Here is a 14,747-nt window from a genome sequence, read left to right on the forward strand (position 1 = left end):
ATCTGCTACTTGTTATTTTTTCGATATCATTTTTTTATGAATAGTTTAAGATTAGTATTGTAGTTGTTTTGATTATTTGTTATAGCCTTTTGGAGCCTATATTTTATTCGATTTTCTTGGTTAAAAGTTTAAGTTTCTTGTACTCTAACTCTTGCTAGTTCACACCTTAAGATCATTATTCTGATTTGATTAATATATGATTGGTTTTGTGATCACTTGTTGTTTCTTTTCATCTAATTTCTCCAATGCAATGTGTGAATTTTGTCAATGTTGATTCATTGGGATAGTTCATGTATGTTCCAATTCTAAATTTTTTTTGTCTTTTTGATTTTTCTAGAAGATGAGATAGTTTGTGGGATTTAGTTAATCTTATTTTGTATATTACGTGCATGATATTGATATGTTGTCTTTTTTCAAATTTATTTCGAGCTACAAGTTTATTTGTGTTTCTGAGCTTGTAAGGGTTAGAGTTTGTATATCGTTATTGTTGGTGACAATCACGAGTTTATGGTGCTTCAATGTCGGTTATGATGAGATGATACTATCACTTAATGTGATTTTGAAATAAAATCTTTTTGAATAATTCTCTTGCATGATTTAAGGTTTGTTTTGTAAAAAATTGGTGCCAACTTTTATTTTATTTAACTGGCTTTAATAGTAGTTAATGATTACTTAGTTTTGGCTATATTAAATCGCTAGTTGACTTGCTCGATTGGTGTTGATTTTTGAATTTTATTTGACTTGCTTGATTGGTGCTGATTTTTGAATTTTGTTTTGTTTCTCGAGTAATTGCTAATAAATATATGCTCTTAATGTTTATTCCTCATTGATTAGACTTTAATGCAATCCATTAACTGAAAACTGATGTATATTTATTTACAGTCTTAATTAGTGGCCTTTATTTGTACCATTTATGGGTGGCCGGTGTTAGGAAGAGGGCTTACCAGGATCATATTCTAACTTACCCCCTCACTCGAAAGCCCATTTATGGGTCGAGAGTGGATCACGGGCGCCCATCTTTTTTGGGACATAAACTTGCCTTCGTGTCCTTAATAAATTCTGAGAATATTGGGGGTCACAGGGAGTCGAACTCGAGTCTCCCGCGAGCCTAAGCTCTGATATGATGGTGTAGATTCTTGGCCTGATAACGGCAATTTGGTGTCATTTTGTTGGCTTGCTTATTATATTTATTTTGTTACTTAAAATTTCAGATTTTTTTTGAAGTTTAGAGTTTTATATTTTAACTTTTTTTAATACTTTTATTATTAATTATATTCCTAGTAATTAATTATCTTGTTATATATCTAGCCAAAGGGTCCCCCTTTGGTTAGATATATATTTTCTATTTTCTTTCTTATATTATCTTCTTTTTTGTCGTATTATTTTATATTTATCATTTCATTCACTTTCACCATCTTTTGATAAACTATATTGATTTTAATTATTAAATTTATTATTATTATTTTCTTGTTATTAATGAATCGTATTTGTTTCAGGTAGCGTGGTCTTACAAGTTGGGACATTTTCTTTTCGGACATTTAGATCTTATTGTCTAAACTTCCAGAGACATTTTCATGTCTTTAGGTTAGATGATAAGCTTTTTTGAATGAAAGAAACTCTTCGGAGTATTGGCGTATTTCAATACGAGCAAGTGTATTTTCTGTAAAAAAAAAAAAAATCCCGATTAATCGACTAACTTCGAAAATAATGATTTCTGGTAGTCAGAAAAACAAGGGAGCCCGGAACTCCACTCTAGTAATTATTTTGAGTAATAAAATTATAAGAAGTGACTGAGGGCGGGTATGCTCTTGTTAAACAGAACTTGTGTCATGCTCTATGTCTGAGTCTTATATTACACATCAATGAATCCATCCTCAAATTTACACAAGACTGTAACAACCATTCTCAATTTCTTGCAAAACTGCAAAACCTCCACTCAACTCAATCAAATCCAAGCTCAACTCATCCTACAAAACCTTTCTTCAAACACCAACATTGCTCCCCATTTTATCACCACTTGTCAATCTTTAGGCCTTTTAGACACAGCCCTTCAATTTTACACCCACCTAGAAAAACCCCATGTGTTCATTTGTAACACACTTATTCAAACATTTTGTCGCCATAAATTACATAAAGATTCGATCTTTTTGTATACCCATATGAATAAGAATTCTATTTGGCCTAATAAGTATACTTTTCCTTTTGTTCTTAAGTCTTTTGCTGATGTTAGGGACATTGTTAGAGGGAGTTGTGTGCATTGTCAGGTTGTGAAGATGGGTTATGATTGTGATGTTTATGTGATGAATTCGTTGTTGAATTTGTATGGTTCTTGTGGGGATATGGTGTTGTGTGAGAGGGTGTTTGATGAAATGCCTGAGAGAGATGTTGTTTCGTGGACTGCGATGATAAGTGGGTATAGGGAGGCTAGGAGATTTGATGATGCATTGGTTGCTTTTGAGCAAATGCAGTATGCTGGTGTGGTGCCGAATCGGGTGACTATGGTGAATGCTTTGAGTGCTTGTGCTAGTTTTGGGGCTATTGAGATGGGGGTGTGGATACATGATTTTATTAGGAGGAATGAGTGGGAGTTGGATGTGAAGTTGGGTACTTGCTTGGTTGATATGTATGGGAAATGTGGGAAAGTTCAGGAGGGTTTAACGGTTTTCGAGAGCATGGCGGAGAAAAATGTGTTTACCTGGAATGCATTGTTGAAGGGGTTTGCTCTTGCGGAGAGTGGACAGCAAGCAGTTTGGTGGTTTTGTAGGATGCAAGAAACTGGCATAAAACCAGACGTGATAACATTGATATCAGTGCTTTGTGCATGTGTGCATTCAGGGCTGGAGCAGTTGGGCAAATGTATATTTTCATCGATTATAGTTGGAAAATATGAATTTTCGCCCAACGTTAAACATTACGCTTGTATGATTGATCTTCTAGCACGTTCAGGGTCTTTGGAACATGCTTTGAAGGTCATGGAAGCCCTGCCCATTGAGCCAACTGTTAGTATGTGGGGTGCATTCTTGGCTGGCTGTAGAACTCATGGTAGAGTAGAATTAAGTGAGCTTGCTGCTTGGAAACTTGTGGAGTTAGCACCAGATAATAGTGCTTATTACATCATGTTGTCTAATATATATGCAGAGACGTCGAGATGGAGTGATGTCGAGAAAGTGCGGATGTTGATGAAAGAAAGGGGGCTCCAAAAGGACTTGGGTTCTAGCTCCCTTGAACTTGACCCCCAGCTAGTACAAGATTTATTAGCATAACATGTACCATTTGCCGCTCAAAAGACTGCTATGCCTATATATAATTGCAACACAGCATTAGACAGGATAGGATGAAATCTCATTTAGCAAGCAGTTTGTACCAGTTCTGGTTCAGAAGCAATATAGAGCCTGTTTGGCAACGCTTAAAGTCGGCGGTTTAAACTGTTTCTGATTTTAAACTAAAAATTGTTTGTTCGAGGCAGAAACGGATTTAAAGTCAGAAATAAACTAAAAATTGACTTAAAAGATAAAAGTTATAGGTCATTAATAAAGAGACATTTTTATCACAATAAATTATGTTGCGTCATGCCGTAATTCACAATTTTAAACTTGGCCAAACGGACTTATAATTTTGTTTGACAAGTCATTATGGCCAAGCGGGCTCATAATTGTGTTCGAATGTGGTTAAATGTTTGAAGAAGCTGGCGCTTTTGTTCTAGTCACTGGCGTATAAATCAAGAATTACAATATTCAATTCTGCAGACTTCCAAAAAGTTCCTTATACAAACACAAACTGCTTGCAGGCTGCAGCATCAAGGGGAAAAAACGCCACGTCGCAGTAACAGGGTTCTGCATACAGACAAGAGAAACAACCCTAGGAAGTGAAATGATGGGAGAATGAGAAAAGAGAAAAGAAACTACTCTTGAGAACAATGATCCAACGATAGCTCATTGTTCACATCACCAGGACCCTTCAGTTATGCTTCTGGCGGCAACATGTTATTGGGTGGTGATTCCGCTTATGGAGTTAAATCAACACGGAGGCATTGTGCCTCAATGTCAAGGCACCATGTACCTGATATGTCAAGGCGCCATGTACCAATCAGGCATATTCAATCGTTCATATACAAAGTAAATGTTGCTTTCCCCAGATTCATTAGACTTCATCAATAAACAATGCAAGACATCAACCATTTAAACACGTTGAGAAACTTGGGCAAAATCTGGTACCAAATGTACATGCTAATCTAATGTCAAGTTTAATGGTCTATTCTTTTTACGCATCCATGTGAACTTTACAACTGTAAGAGCAACAATATTCATGCATGAAAAATAAACTTGTTTCGGAAAACATAAAATGCAACACAAATCTTCTTACTGAAGCAACAACTTGATCTTCTTACATCTGCTCGTCACAATTATTTTTTATTTAATTCTTTTTTCTGATTACAACAGTTAACTTACATATACAGCACTATTTACACCTATTTACAGCAAATTCATAGATAAAATTTTTATCTATGATTGTCTAAAGTCTTGCAATAACACAATACAAACATCATATGCATCCTTCAGAAAGCTTCTTCGGGCTTCAGAAAGTTGTGATATTCCAGTTGAGTCATCTCGCCATTGGTTGCTGGATCAAACTTGCAGCGGTAGAAACTGCATAAATTTGTATCAATTGTGAAAAGATTTTCAAGGGACATGGAGTACATAACTAAAAGAAGTTTGATTTTATCCATATATAATTGTAGATGTGAGAGCTCTCAGGGGTCGTTTGGTTCGACGAGTGGTATGGGGTTGGAATGAGGAATCGGGTTGAGCTGGTATGGGTTTGAGGTCCATATTTGATATCATGTGTTTGGTTGGTGTTGGAATCAATATATACAATTTTTTTGTAAAAAATAAGTTATTAATTTATATTAACTAAAAATATTAATAAAATTACTATTGTTATATATTTTTGCATTATAGATTTAATTTTGTATTAAACATTAATATTTCATTACTTAAACAGAGACAAAAAAATAAAAAATGAATGCATCTGATACCTACATCTCATACCCACCTCCCCACTTGGGTATCAAAAACCCATACCTTGGGGGTTTAAGGTATGGGTTTGAGATTTTATTTTCTCCAACCAAACATCAAGTATGGGTTTGGAATGGACAAAACGCATACCTGATTCCACATACCCATGAACCAAACGACCTGTCAGAGCACTATACAAATATGATGTGAGACCATCAAAGTGTGCTGTGTGCATTATATATGCTCGTAGTTGTGAAGTCTCACCAAAGGAATAGCATTTTATTTTTTATTATTATTATTTATTTATTTGGAGGGGGGAGGGGGGGGGGGGCATATTAACAAAAAAGTAGAGCAGTAGAAGATGATATTTTACCACAATGGAACGTAGGAACAATGTAACCAACTCACCTTCCATCCAAACCAAGAATGACAACCGTATTCTTTTGGTGACCAAATGCAACAATGTACTGAGAACCCTCAATCAATCGAAATTGAGCCACTGACCACTCTGAGTTGAAGTACTTGGGCAATACTCCTATAAAATTAAATAGTTCTTAGTCATTAACTTAATGGAGACACATGAAACAGCCATGTCCTTTCAAAATTTATTTTTCATTTTATACCATTGATGATGCGCTACAGATCTTAAAAAATTCTAGAAAATAACGGAACATGAGTTTGAATGATAACTTCAGAGAGTAATAAATGAGATGATAACAAGGCAAAAACTTCAAAATGACAATTATCAACCAATGGCTTCATAATTTTATAAATCCGGGATGATTCGACCATATTTACAACTACTAACCTATACTAATTCTAATCCTCATAAAACCCAAATTAACTTGATTTACAACTCCGAGTAAAATATAGCTATTTAAATATTTATTTCAGAATACTATGGAAAATAATATAATCAAACTAATAAACAAATTCAATTAATCTTGAATCTGAATAATCATACAAAATATATACTTATTTAATTGATTCCATGATCTTCCTAAATTGCAACTCAACATATGACATGACTTACATAAGCAAGACAATTATATTTGGCATTTTGCCATTTTGGCTTGCATAATTGATTTTTTTATTGACTTCAAAACTTAACAAACCACCACTTATATAGCATAAATGGTCTCCACAACTTCATTAGCATCATCGATGCACCCATTAACAGTAGCTACGAGAAAAACTATATAACACCAATAATGAAGTTGCATCCTATATAATCTTAGATCAGCATACAGAATGTGTGGACATCCAAATGTCCTCAGCAGGAGGAAAGTCAACTACACAGTGCAACATCATCACATGAAGCACTGTTGCATAGTCGATCTAAACATGTATATTAATCACTCTCATGCTGTGAATTTTATCCCAATTCTTCCACTAACTACTATAACGTCGTCAGTAGACCCGGCAAATTTTCACACGACACGAATACACGACACGAAAACGACACGAAAATTTAGTGTTTGTGTTTGCATTTTGAGTACACGACACGAAATACATGACTGAGAAGTCGTGTCGGTTTTGTGTTTACCCTTCGGGTACACGACACGACACGAGGTACACGAAATAAATAAATATATATATATATATATATATATATATATATATATATATATATATATATATATATATATATATTTACCCTTCAGATTAAGAGTTGGTCGCAGACAAATTCAAAGTTTCCCAATTATCCTTTATTTTATGTAACTTTGCTTATGTTTAAGCCTGAATTTGGACAATATTTGTAAAATATTAATATTTCGTGTACTAATTCGTTACCAGTTTCGTGTATTTTTTCGTGTATATTTCGTGTTTTCGTGTTTTCATGTACTATTTCGTATCGTGTCGTTTTCGTGTACATGAAAAAATTCGTGTACTACAGTTCGTGTCGTTTTTACCTGTTTCTAAATCGTGTCGTGTTCGTGTTTACAATCGTGTACACGAATTGAATTCGTGTCGTGTTCGTGTATACCCACCAGATACACGAAACACGAAAGTACACGACACGTTTATACATGACACGAACGATTTGCCAGGTCTAGTCGTCAGTATACCAATTAACACCAAGCAAAGTTGGGCAGTTGAGAAAAGTGCTCAAGTCTTGTAGGCAACAACCATCCCTGAAGGGTAGGGGGTTAATTTATCCAAGTTGGCCAGAACTTGAATGGAACTCGTTTTTAAAATTGAGCTTGGATAAAAAAATTCGCTCCATAAGAAAGGCGAGTTGATCAGAGATCCATACAAAGGGAAATCAGTTTTAATCTTAAGATCATATTTGACACACTTGGGCTTGACAATCCATGTACGGAAGGAATCAAGTTAGGAACAGACAGCAATTTGAACTACTTCGTCAGCATTATGACAAACTTTCATTTAGCCGTCCATCCAATTATAAGAGCAAACCAAGGCATATTACTTTAGATATAAAACTGGATACTTGTCCCTTCCTGCTACATAGTACAATTTGCGGCCACCTGTCGTGGTGAAAGTGATGTGGAATGTAAACATATGGTGCGTAGATGGAGTATAAGCTATGGGTAAACCAAGAAGTTAATATTAAGTTTTAGATTGATTTAATCCAAAAAAAAAATAAAAAAATTACTCCCTCCACCCCCTTTTACATGTACATCTTGAGTAAATCATGCATCTTAAAAAAAATGTTAGTTGAGTTATTTATTTCCTTATATACTCCTAATAATTACAGTGAACTAGATTAAGTTGTGTGTGTGTGTATTAGTCAAATACTGGAAATAGTAGTCCAAAGGTATATCTTGGAAAAAATTTAAGAAGTTGTATCGAAAAGAGAAAAGGACAAGTGTTTTGGGACATTTTTTTTTCCTGATAAATACTTAAATAAATGTAGAAGGGGACAGAGGGAGTATCGGTCTCCCATGTGAAGCTTAATTCTCCAAGCTGTTTCCGGACTCTAAAAAAGTAGTTTTGTAGGCAGAAATTAAGGAAAGTCGTCGTGGGAAGTTATTTTTAGCTGAAAAAACTGCATTCAGGGTAACGAAAACTAAAGAAGCTCTGAGAACTGCGACTCAAGCTGAGACGAATTTTTAACCCAACTTGAGCTAACTTTTATTGATGAGGCAGGCTTAAAAATAGGGATGACAGTTTTACCCGACCCGATGGATACCCGACCCGTTCCGATCCGATTGGGTCTACCCGAACCCGATTTTTTTGGATTTGGATCCGGATCTGGATCTTATTTTTGGACCCGAAAAAGTTTGGATCTGGATCTGGATCTCAGGTATCCCGACCCGAGACCCGACCCGAAACCCGATTTAAACCCAATCCGAACCCGAAACCCGATAAAACCCGATACAAAATATTATACATGTATATACATACATACATACATACATATATGTTAAATGTAAAGTATATATATTGAAATATTATGAATTATTAGGTATGAATCTTAACATTTTACTTAATTTTATATTTGCAATATAAAATTTATATTTATTATATCAATATTTTATTTTTCTCAATTATTGTGCATTAAAAAATCTAAATACAATAAAAATAATAAAATATAAATGATAAGTTGAATGATTGTATACAATTGAGTTAACATGTTTCACGTGTTTATTGTAATAAATGAAGCCTGTAATTCCCTTTTTTATATTTCTAAAGTTAAAAAAAAATCCATAATCACATTTTTTATAGATTTATAATTTTTAATTTTTAATTTGTATTTAATTTTATTTATTAAAATACCCGAATTAGACCCGAACCCGAACCGAAATCCGAAAAAACCCGACGGATTGGGTCTGGATCTTCATTTTTCAGACCCGAACCCGAACCCGAACCGACCCGAAATATAATGGACCGGGTCTGGATCTCAAGAAACCCGACCCGATCCGACCCGTTGCCATCCCTACTTAAAAACCTGTACATGCCAAGACAGTGTTGAATGTTAATGTCAACTTGCGACGGGCCCAACAATACTCAAGTTTCTTTTCAGTTTCACAAAAGGTCGAGGCAAAACTCAGCCAGCTACTTGATCAGTGTCTAGTCTAGTAATTTATTTAAAGTTAGCTGGTCCAAAAATATTCACTATATCTACTTTCAAACCTAACTCAAACATTGTTCAACACTATTGCTTATCTTAAACTATTATTTCTGTAAAACAAGTATATTTCTACTGTTCACAATTAACAAAATATATACAAAATCAAGCCAAGTTCAAAGCAATCCGAGTTCCAGGGAAAGCACAAGAACTTAACAAACTCAAAACTTATTCAAGCATGGATCACTTACAAGTATGAGCCCAGAGAGTATGCATGAGAAAAACTCAAGTCAAACTGTGAGTGGGCTAGCTCATATTACAGGCCCCACTGATATCTTAAAAAAATGTCACATTTATAATGTCATTTTCTTCATTCTCACATAACAACCAACATCTTTACTCCCACCAACATAGTCTATTGTTATTTGTATATTTCTAATTTCTTTCTATTCATTCCATCCATTTCAAAATAAAGCACTAGGACTTTAGACAGATGCTAAAATGTGAAACAATCATCTGACATGTTCTACTTAATAAATCTGTAAGCCAATACTAACACATGCCCTATACTTAACATTAATATTCGTACTGTGAGTTGTCGAAAGTGTCTTTAAACTTTTAACTTATTACCCAATTCCCTATTAAAAACTAAAAAACCTCCAAATGTAACAATTATACAACTTCCTTTTAACTAAGTAAATAGATAGTCATGGTACATAAACTGGCGAAGGAACTTTTGGAGAACTAATCAGGCACCCCTTTTCCCTCCTTAACTCGCTTATTTTAATTGTCTGTATTAAATATACTTAGTCCTACAGTGAAATAATCATTGTGTATTTTAGTATATCAGTCATGTACATTAGCTTTATGAGAGTGGTACGTTAACATATAAGTACAGATATACAATCAACAGACTTATCCTTTCAACTGGGTCTGACGTCTCTTATTTTTTAAACATTTTAATAATAGCATGGATTCACTGATGAGCAAAAATAATGTGATCAGTGCTACGGAAGGATATTATGGTGATCTAATAGACCATGATTTATAAGAATTAATTCAAGCAATATGAAAAAATGGCAAGCTGCAGCTAAGAATGGAATTACTAAAAGATAAAATAAAAGCAGAATAAAGGCAGGGCACACCAAAGTTTAAGAAGACGCCAAACCTTTGATGAAAGATAAAGGCGAGCCAGGCGAAGTAACGGCAAGTTTGGGATTAATATTGTTGTCCAGGTTATCAGTCCCTTCATTAACTGAATTGGTTTTCAGGCTGAAAACGTGTACAGTACCCTTGTCACTTGACACTGCCAACCATTGTGCCGTTGAGGAGAATGCCAAACTATATATCTCTGCTCTATCTACTCCCCTTCTTACCTATTGTTAATAAACCACTCAATAAGTGTGCATACAAATTTTATGTACAACATCAAGTAAAACTACATGTGATCAGTAAGCTTTCTTTAGATAAATAAAAAATGCATTTCAACTATTAAAGGAAAGTGAACTTATGAAAGTCCAATAATACGCGTAAACTGACTAAAATTACTCTCCTCCAACATATATAGTAATAACATCCCTATGCCTCAGAAAGTGAAAAAAGACAGCTAGATTATTATGCAAGCATGTGGATGTTAGCAGCTCACTACATCCTGTTTTAGAAAATATATAGAAGCTACAAGAATTATGATTAAGAATAACCCATATAATTTTCTACGGGGTAACTCTGTAGATCAGAAAAGCCCCAATTTTATACAGCCATTGAAAAAATTGTAATAAAAAATATTCTCCCATGGCTTATTGCTTTCTATCAAAACTTGCATTCTTAAATTTTTCATTCAATGCTTTTATATAAGTAGATAAACTATGTACACTTGAATCAGTCATCTCATTTGTTGGCAAAAAAATATATCTACAAGGAGCTTTAATCCTTGTGAACTTTTTACAGGATCAGTATCCTAAAGTCTCTGCAACTAGCAAAATAGCAGTTCGTGTTTATACAATTCAATCCATACTACTAAACATATAAGTTCCAGGTCCTACATAAACTAGCCTAATAACCACAATGCCAAGAAAATTACCTCTTGCAACAAAGTCCCGTCATAAGTGTTGAAAATTCTAACCAACGTCCCCTTCGTACTCGCAGTAGCAAGCAACGTCCCATCCTGTGAAAGCTTCAAACAGGCAATCCTCGAATCATGCGCCATCACAAACTTAGTCCTCTTCGTCAAATAATGCTCAACTCTCACCTCCCCTTTCCTCAACCCGAAACAAACCATCACAAACGAACCACTCCCCTGCGAGACCTCACACAACCCCTTCGGATTCTCAAACGTCTCAATCTGATGCAACAGCTTCAAATCCGCGAAATTATACACCAACACCTTCTTCTCAAGCACCACCACTATACTATCTCTCCGAAGCCTCACTCCGCGCACTTCAGACCTAAATGTTAATTCTCCGATACACCGGCTCTGGTGATCGTCCCAAATCATGACCTTGTTGATTGGATACTGAGGATCAGCTCCCCCGCCAACGAGCGCCAGTATGTTACACCTAAACAGCATCTCCACGATGCCGATACCGCCTCCGGTATCAAAATCTCTTCGAAAAAGCTCTCGAAATGGATCGCAGTTGTAGATACGAAAGCCACGGTCCGTGCCGCTGGAGAAACAGCCGTAATCTTGATTGAACGTGACGTGGAGGAGATTCGGGGGAGAGAGATTGTCGGAATTGGTGGAATTAGGGTTTGGAATGTCGAGGACGTCGCTTGGGGGAGTCTGTGGAGTGGAATTAGGGTTAGGGTTTGAAATTGGGGGAGATTCGATGCCGTCGGGTTGGGGGGTGGGCCAGGGGGATGGGGAGAGAGTAGTCATGGAGAGAGATTGGGAGAAATTAGGGAGAGATTGATCGAGAGAGATAGAATGAAGAAGAGGAAGAAGATGAGTGTCTTGTTGGGGTGTTTTTGTGACAGTTTTGCCCTTGGGGACTGAGTATGGTAGGTGATGTTATTGTCCTTATCTAGAAGGTTACTTCATTCAAAACTAACCACATAGGGCTGTAATTCGAGCCGAGCCGGGCGAGTTTCGAGCCGAGCCTAATTCGAGCCAACTTTAATCGAGCTGAGCCGAGCCGGCTCGATTAACTAATCGAGCCTAAATCTTTGCCCGAACTCGACTCGGTTAATTTCACGAGTCGAGTCGAGCCGGCTCGTTTAGCTAAACGAGCCGGTTTTAACGAGCCGAGCGAGCCAGCTCGTATAATTTTACACTTAATCGAGCCCAAACCTCTACCCGAACTCGGCTCGTTTAATTTCACGAGTCGAGCCGGCTCGTTTAATTAAACGAGCCGAAACTTTTACCCGAACTCGACTCGTTTAACGAGTCGAGCCGAGCCGAGCCCACTTAAACGAGTTCGAGCCGGGCGAGCTCGCGAGCCGCCCGACTCGAATTACAGCCCTATAACCACATCAAAGATTCTCATGGTTTGAGTTCTGGATTTATCCTTTTCCTAAGACCATCTCCAACGGTACTCCTAAATCATTTCTTAAAAAATAATATAAAATGTGACTCTTAGTAAGTTAATACATCGGAAAACGTGAGAACTCCAATGCTACTCTTTATAGTTAGCTCCTAACTCACATTTTATATTTATTTTATATAAATGGGAGAAAAAAGTTAACTAAAAGAGAGAGAAGATTGGAATGAAAATAATATTATATTGACTTAAGAGCTACTTAGATCTCTTTAAAAAAAAGGAGAGAGAGAGTAGGCTCCTAAATTTTTAAAGAGTATCTAGGAGCCCATTGGAGCACTAGATTTTGATTTGCTCCTAAAATTTGGACTTAGGAGTTTGTTTAGAGAGTCCATTGGAGTTGCTCTAACCTTTGGACAGAATGGATGTAGAATATAATGAATTTTATATTCTAAAATAATGTTGATCAAAGGAAGTGTACATAATTTTCATTCATTCAATGATTCTGATCTTATTATTTTAACGATAACTCTAACACAACAAGTACTTTTTTCTTTGAACTTTTTTTTAAAAAAAAATAAGTAACTTGCTAAATGCAAAATATATGTCCCATACTTCACTCTTTTTAAAATAACAAAATTATGTGGTTAAAAAAACTAAAAAAAATAATGAAGTTAAAATTTAATAAAGAATATAAGTTTATCAAATATAAATATATATTATCTTTAACAAGAACCTTGTCTCACTCAAGAATATTATATACTTCCTCCTTTCCATTTTAATAGTCCACTTTGCACAAATCACACATATTAAGAAATAATAATTATGATAGTTGTTATCATGGTCATGCATTGGTTATACAAAAACACTGCTAAGTTTTTATTCATTTTGTTAAAACTCAACATAATTTACATTATAAATCATTAAATTTGTGTAGGCTAATAAATGTTAGCATTGAAATTTGTATAAACTGGTATTGGACAAAGAAGAAGAACAATAATTTGGAAAAAAATTTCTTAACAAAATGGGAAGGAGGGAGTGTTGTTGTAATATAATATTAAAGTATTTTATAATTTTATCAAGGTGATTTTTTTAAAATCACAAATCAACTAACATATGATGAGGTCCAATATTCAAATCGCAACTTGGTCGAATATTGAAACTGCAACCGCATCACATTATCATAAAAATGACGTAAATTATACCACTTTTTTGTGGTGCAATTTATGCGGTTTAAAAGTAAGTATTTTAATTGAGATTATGAATTAAATTTAAATATATGATAATTACAATATTTTAAGTATGATCTATATTACATTTATAACTTTGAAATTTTTACAGTTACTACAAAAGATATAAACAAAAATTTAAATATAATAACAATGACCACTAAGAGACGCATATTCAAAATTAGTTATGATAAAGAAATGCCATATCTATTTTCCTAAAAATCCCAAAAAAAAATTATGTCCTTGAAATATCTGTATATATTATTTGATGGGCTTTCCATCGGCCTTCACTTGCCGAAAGTCTCACTATTTTCTTCTTTTATTTCTCTTAATTCAATATTTTTCAAGTTTATCTAGACTTTGTTTAATCTCTCTTTGCAAGAGTTTTTTTTTTATGTTGTTATAATGACCGAGATTTAGGGCTGCAAAATGATCCGGGTGATATCAGATACCCTCTACTCAAGTATCAGATCACATTATTATAAGGTTGTCTATATTTGAGTCCAGAATCATATTATTCGGATATAAACCGGTCCATGACATTTGGGGTCTGTATCTAGACCGAATATGAACTAGTATCGTAATTTTTATTTCATAACCCAGTAACTTATGATCCACCGAACATGATCGCTAAAATTAAATATTGTTTTTCTTTCTATCATTCAAATAATAATTATTTAGTCTAAATAAACATAATACTGTAATAATATAATAATTGTAAATTAAAACTTATAATTATATGTATGTATATATAATTTATTTAATATATATAAAGATGATATGCATTAACACGGTTAGTAATTGTATTTTATGAAGATTTAAACATTATATAATATTAAATTTTGGGAATTTAGCATGTATACTACTTTTTGACATATTTATTGCAAAAATATTATTCACTTTAAATCATTGCATATATACTGTTTTGTTTGAAAAAACATTCAGACATTTGCATTTATACGTTACTTAGACTTGGTGATCAGAAGCAACACCCTCT

The 14,747-nt window shown here is 34.6% G+C and overlaps 2 protein-coding genes across 2 annotated transcripts; one reads left to right on the top strand and one right to left on the bottom strand.

Annotated features, from left to right (window-relative positions):
* Positions 1-1,780: 1,780 nt before the first annotated feature.
* Positions 1,781-3,411, top strand: LOC108213200 (pentatricopeptide repeat-containing protein At5g66520). The gene has a single exon (XM_017384971.2). The coding sequence runs from the start codon at positions 1,863-1,865 to the stop codon at positions 3,261-3,263; it is 1,401 nt and encodes a 466-aa protein (XP_017240460.1). The 5' UTR covers positions 1,781-1,862; the 3' UTR covers positions 3,264-3,411.
* Positions 3,412-4,342: 931 nt separating this feature from the next.
* LOC108215154 (autophagy-related protein 18a) lies at positions 4,343-12,061 on the bottom strand. The gene is made up of 4 exons (XM_017387519.2): positions 11,129-12,061; positions 10,217-10,424; positions 5,424-5,550; positions 4,343-4,646 (listed from the first exon to the last, which is right to left on the bottom strand). The coding sequence occupies exons 1-4, from the start codon at positions 11,921-11,923 to the stop codon at positions 4,556-4,558; spliced, it is 1,221 nt and encodes a 406-aa protein (XP_017243008.1). The 5' UTR covers positions 11,924-12,061; the 3' UTR covers positions 4,343-4,555.
* Positions 12,062-14,747: the final 2,686 nt, after the last annotated feature.

The sequence above is a fragment of the Daucus carota genome, chromosome 3 (assembly GCF_001625215.2).
Source record: "Daucus carota subsp. sativus chromosome 3, DH1 v3.0, whole genome shotgun sequence".
Taxonomy (NCBI): domain Eukaryota; kingdom Viridiplantae; phylum Streptophyta; class Magnoliopsida; order Apiales; family Apiaceae; genus Daucus; species Daucus carota.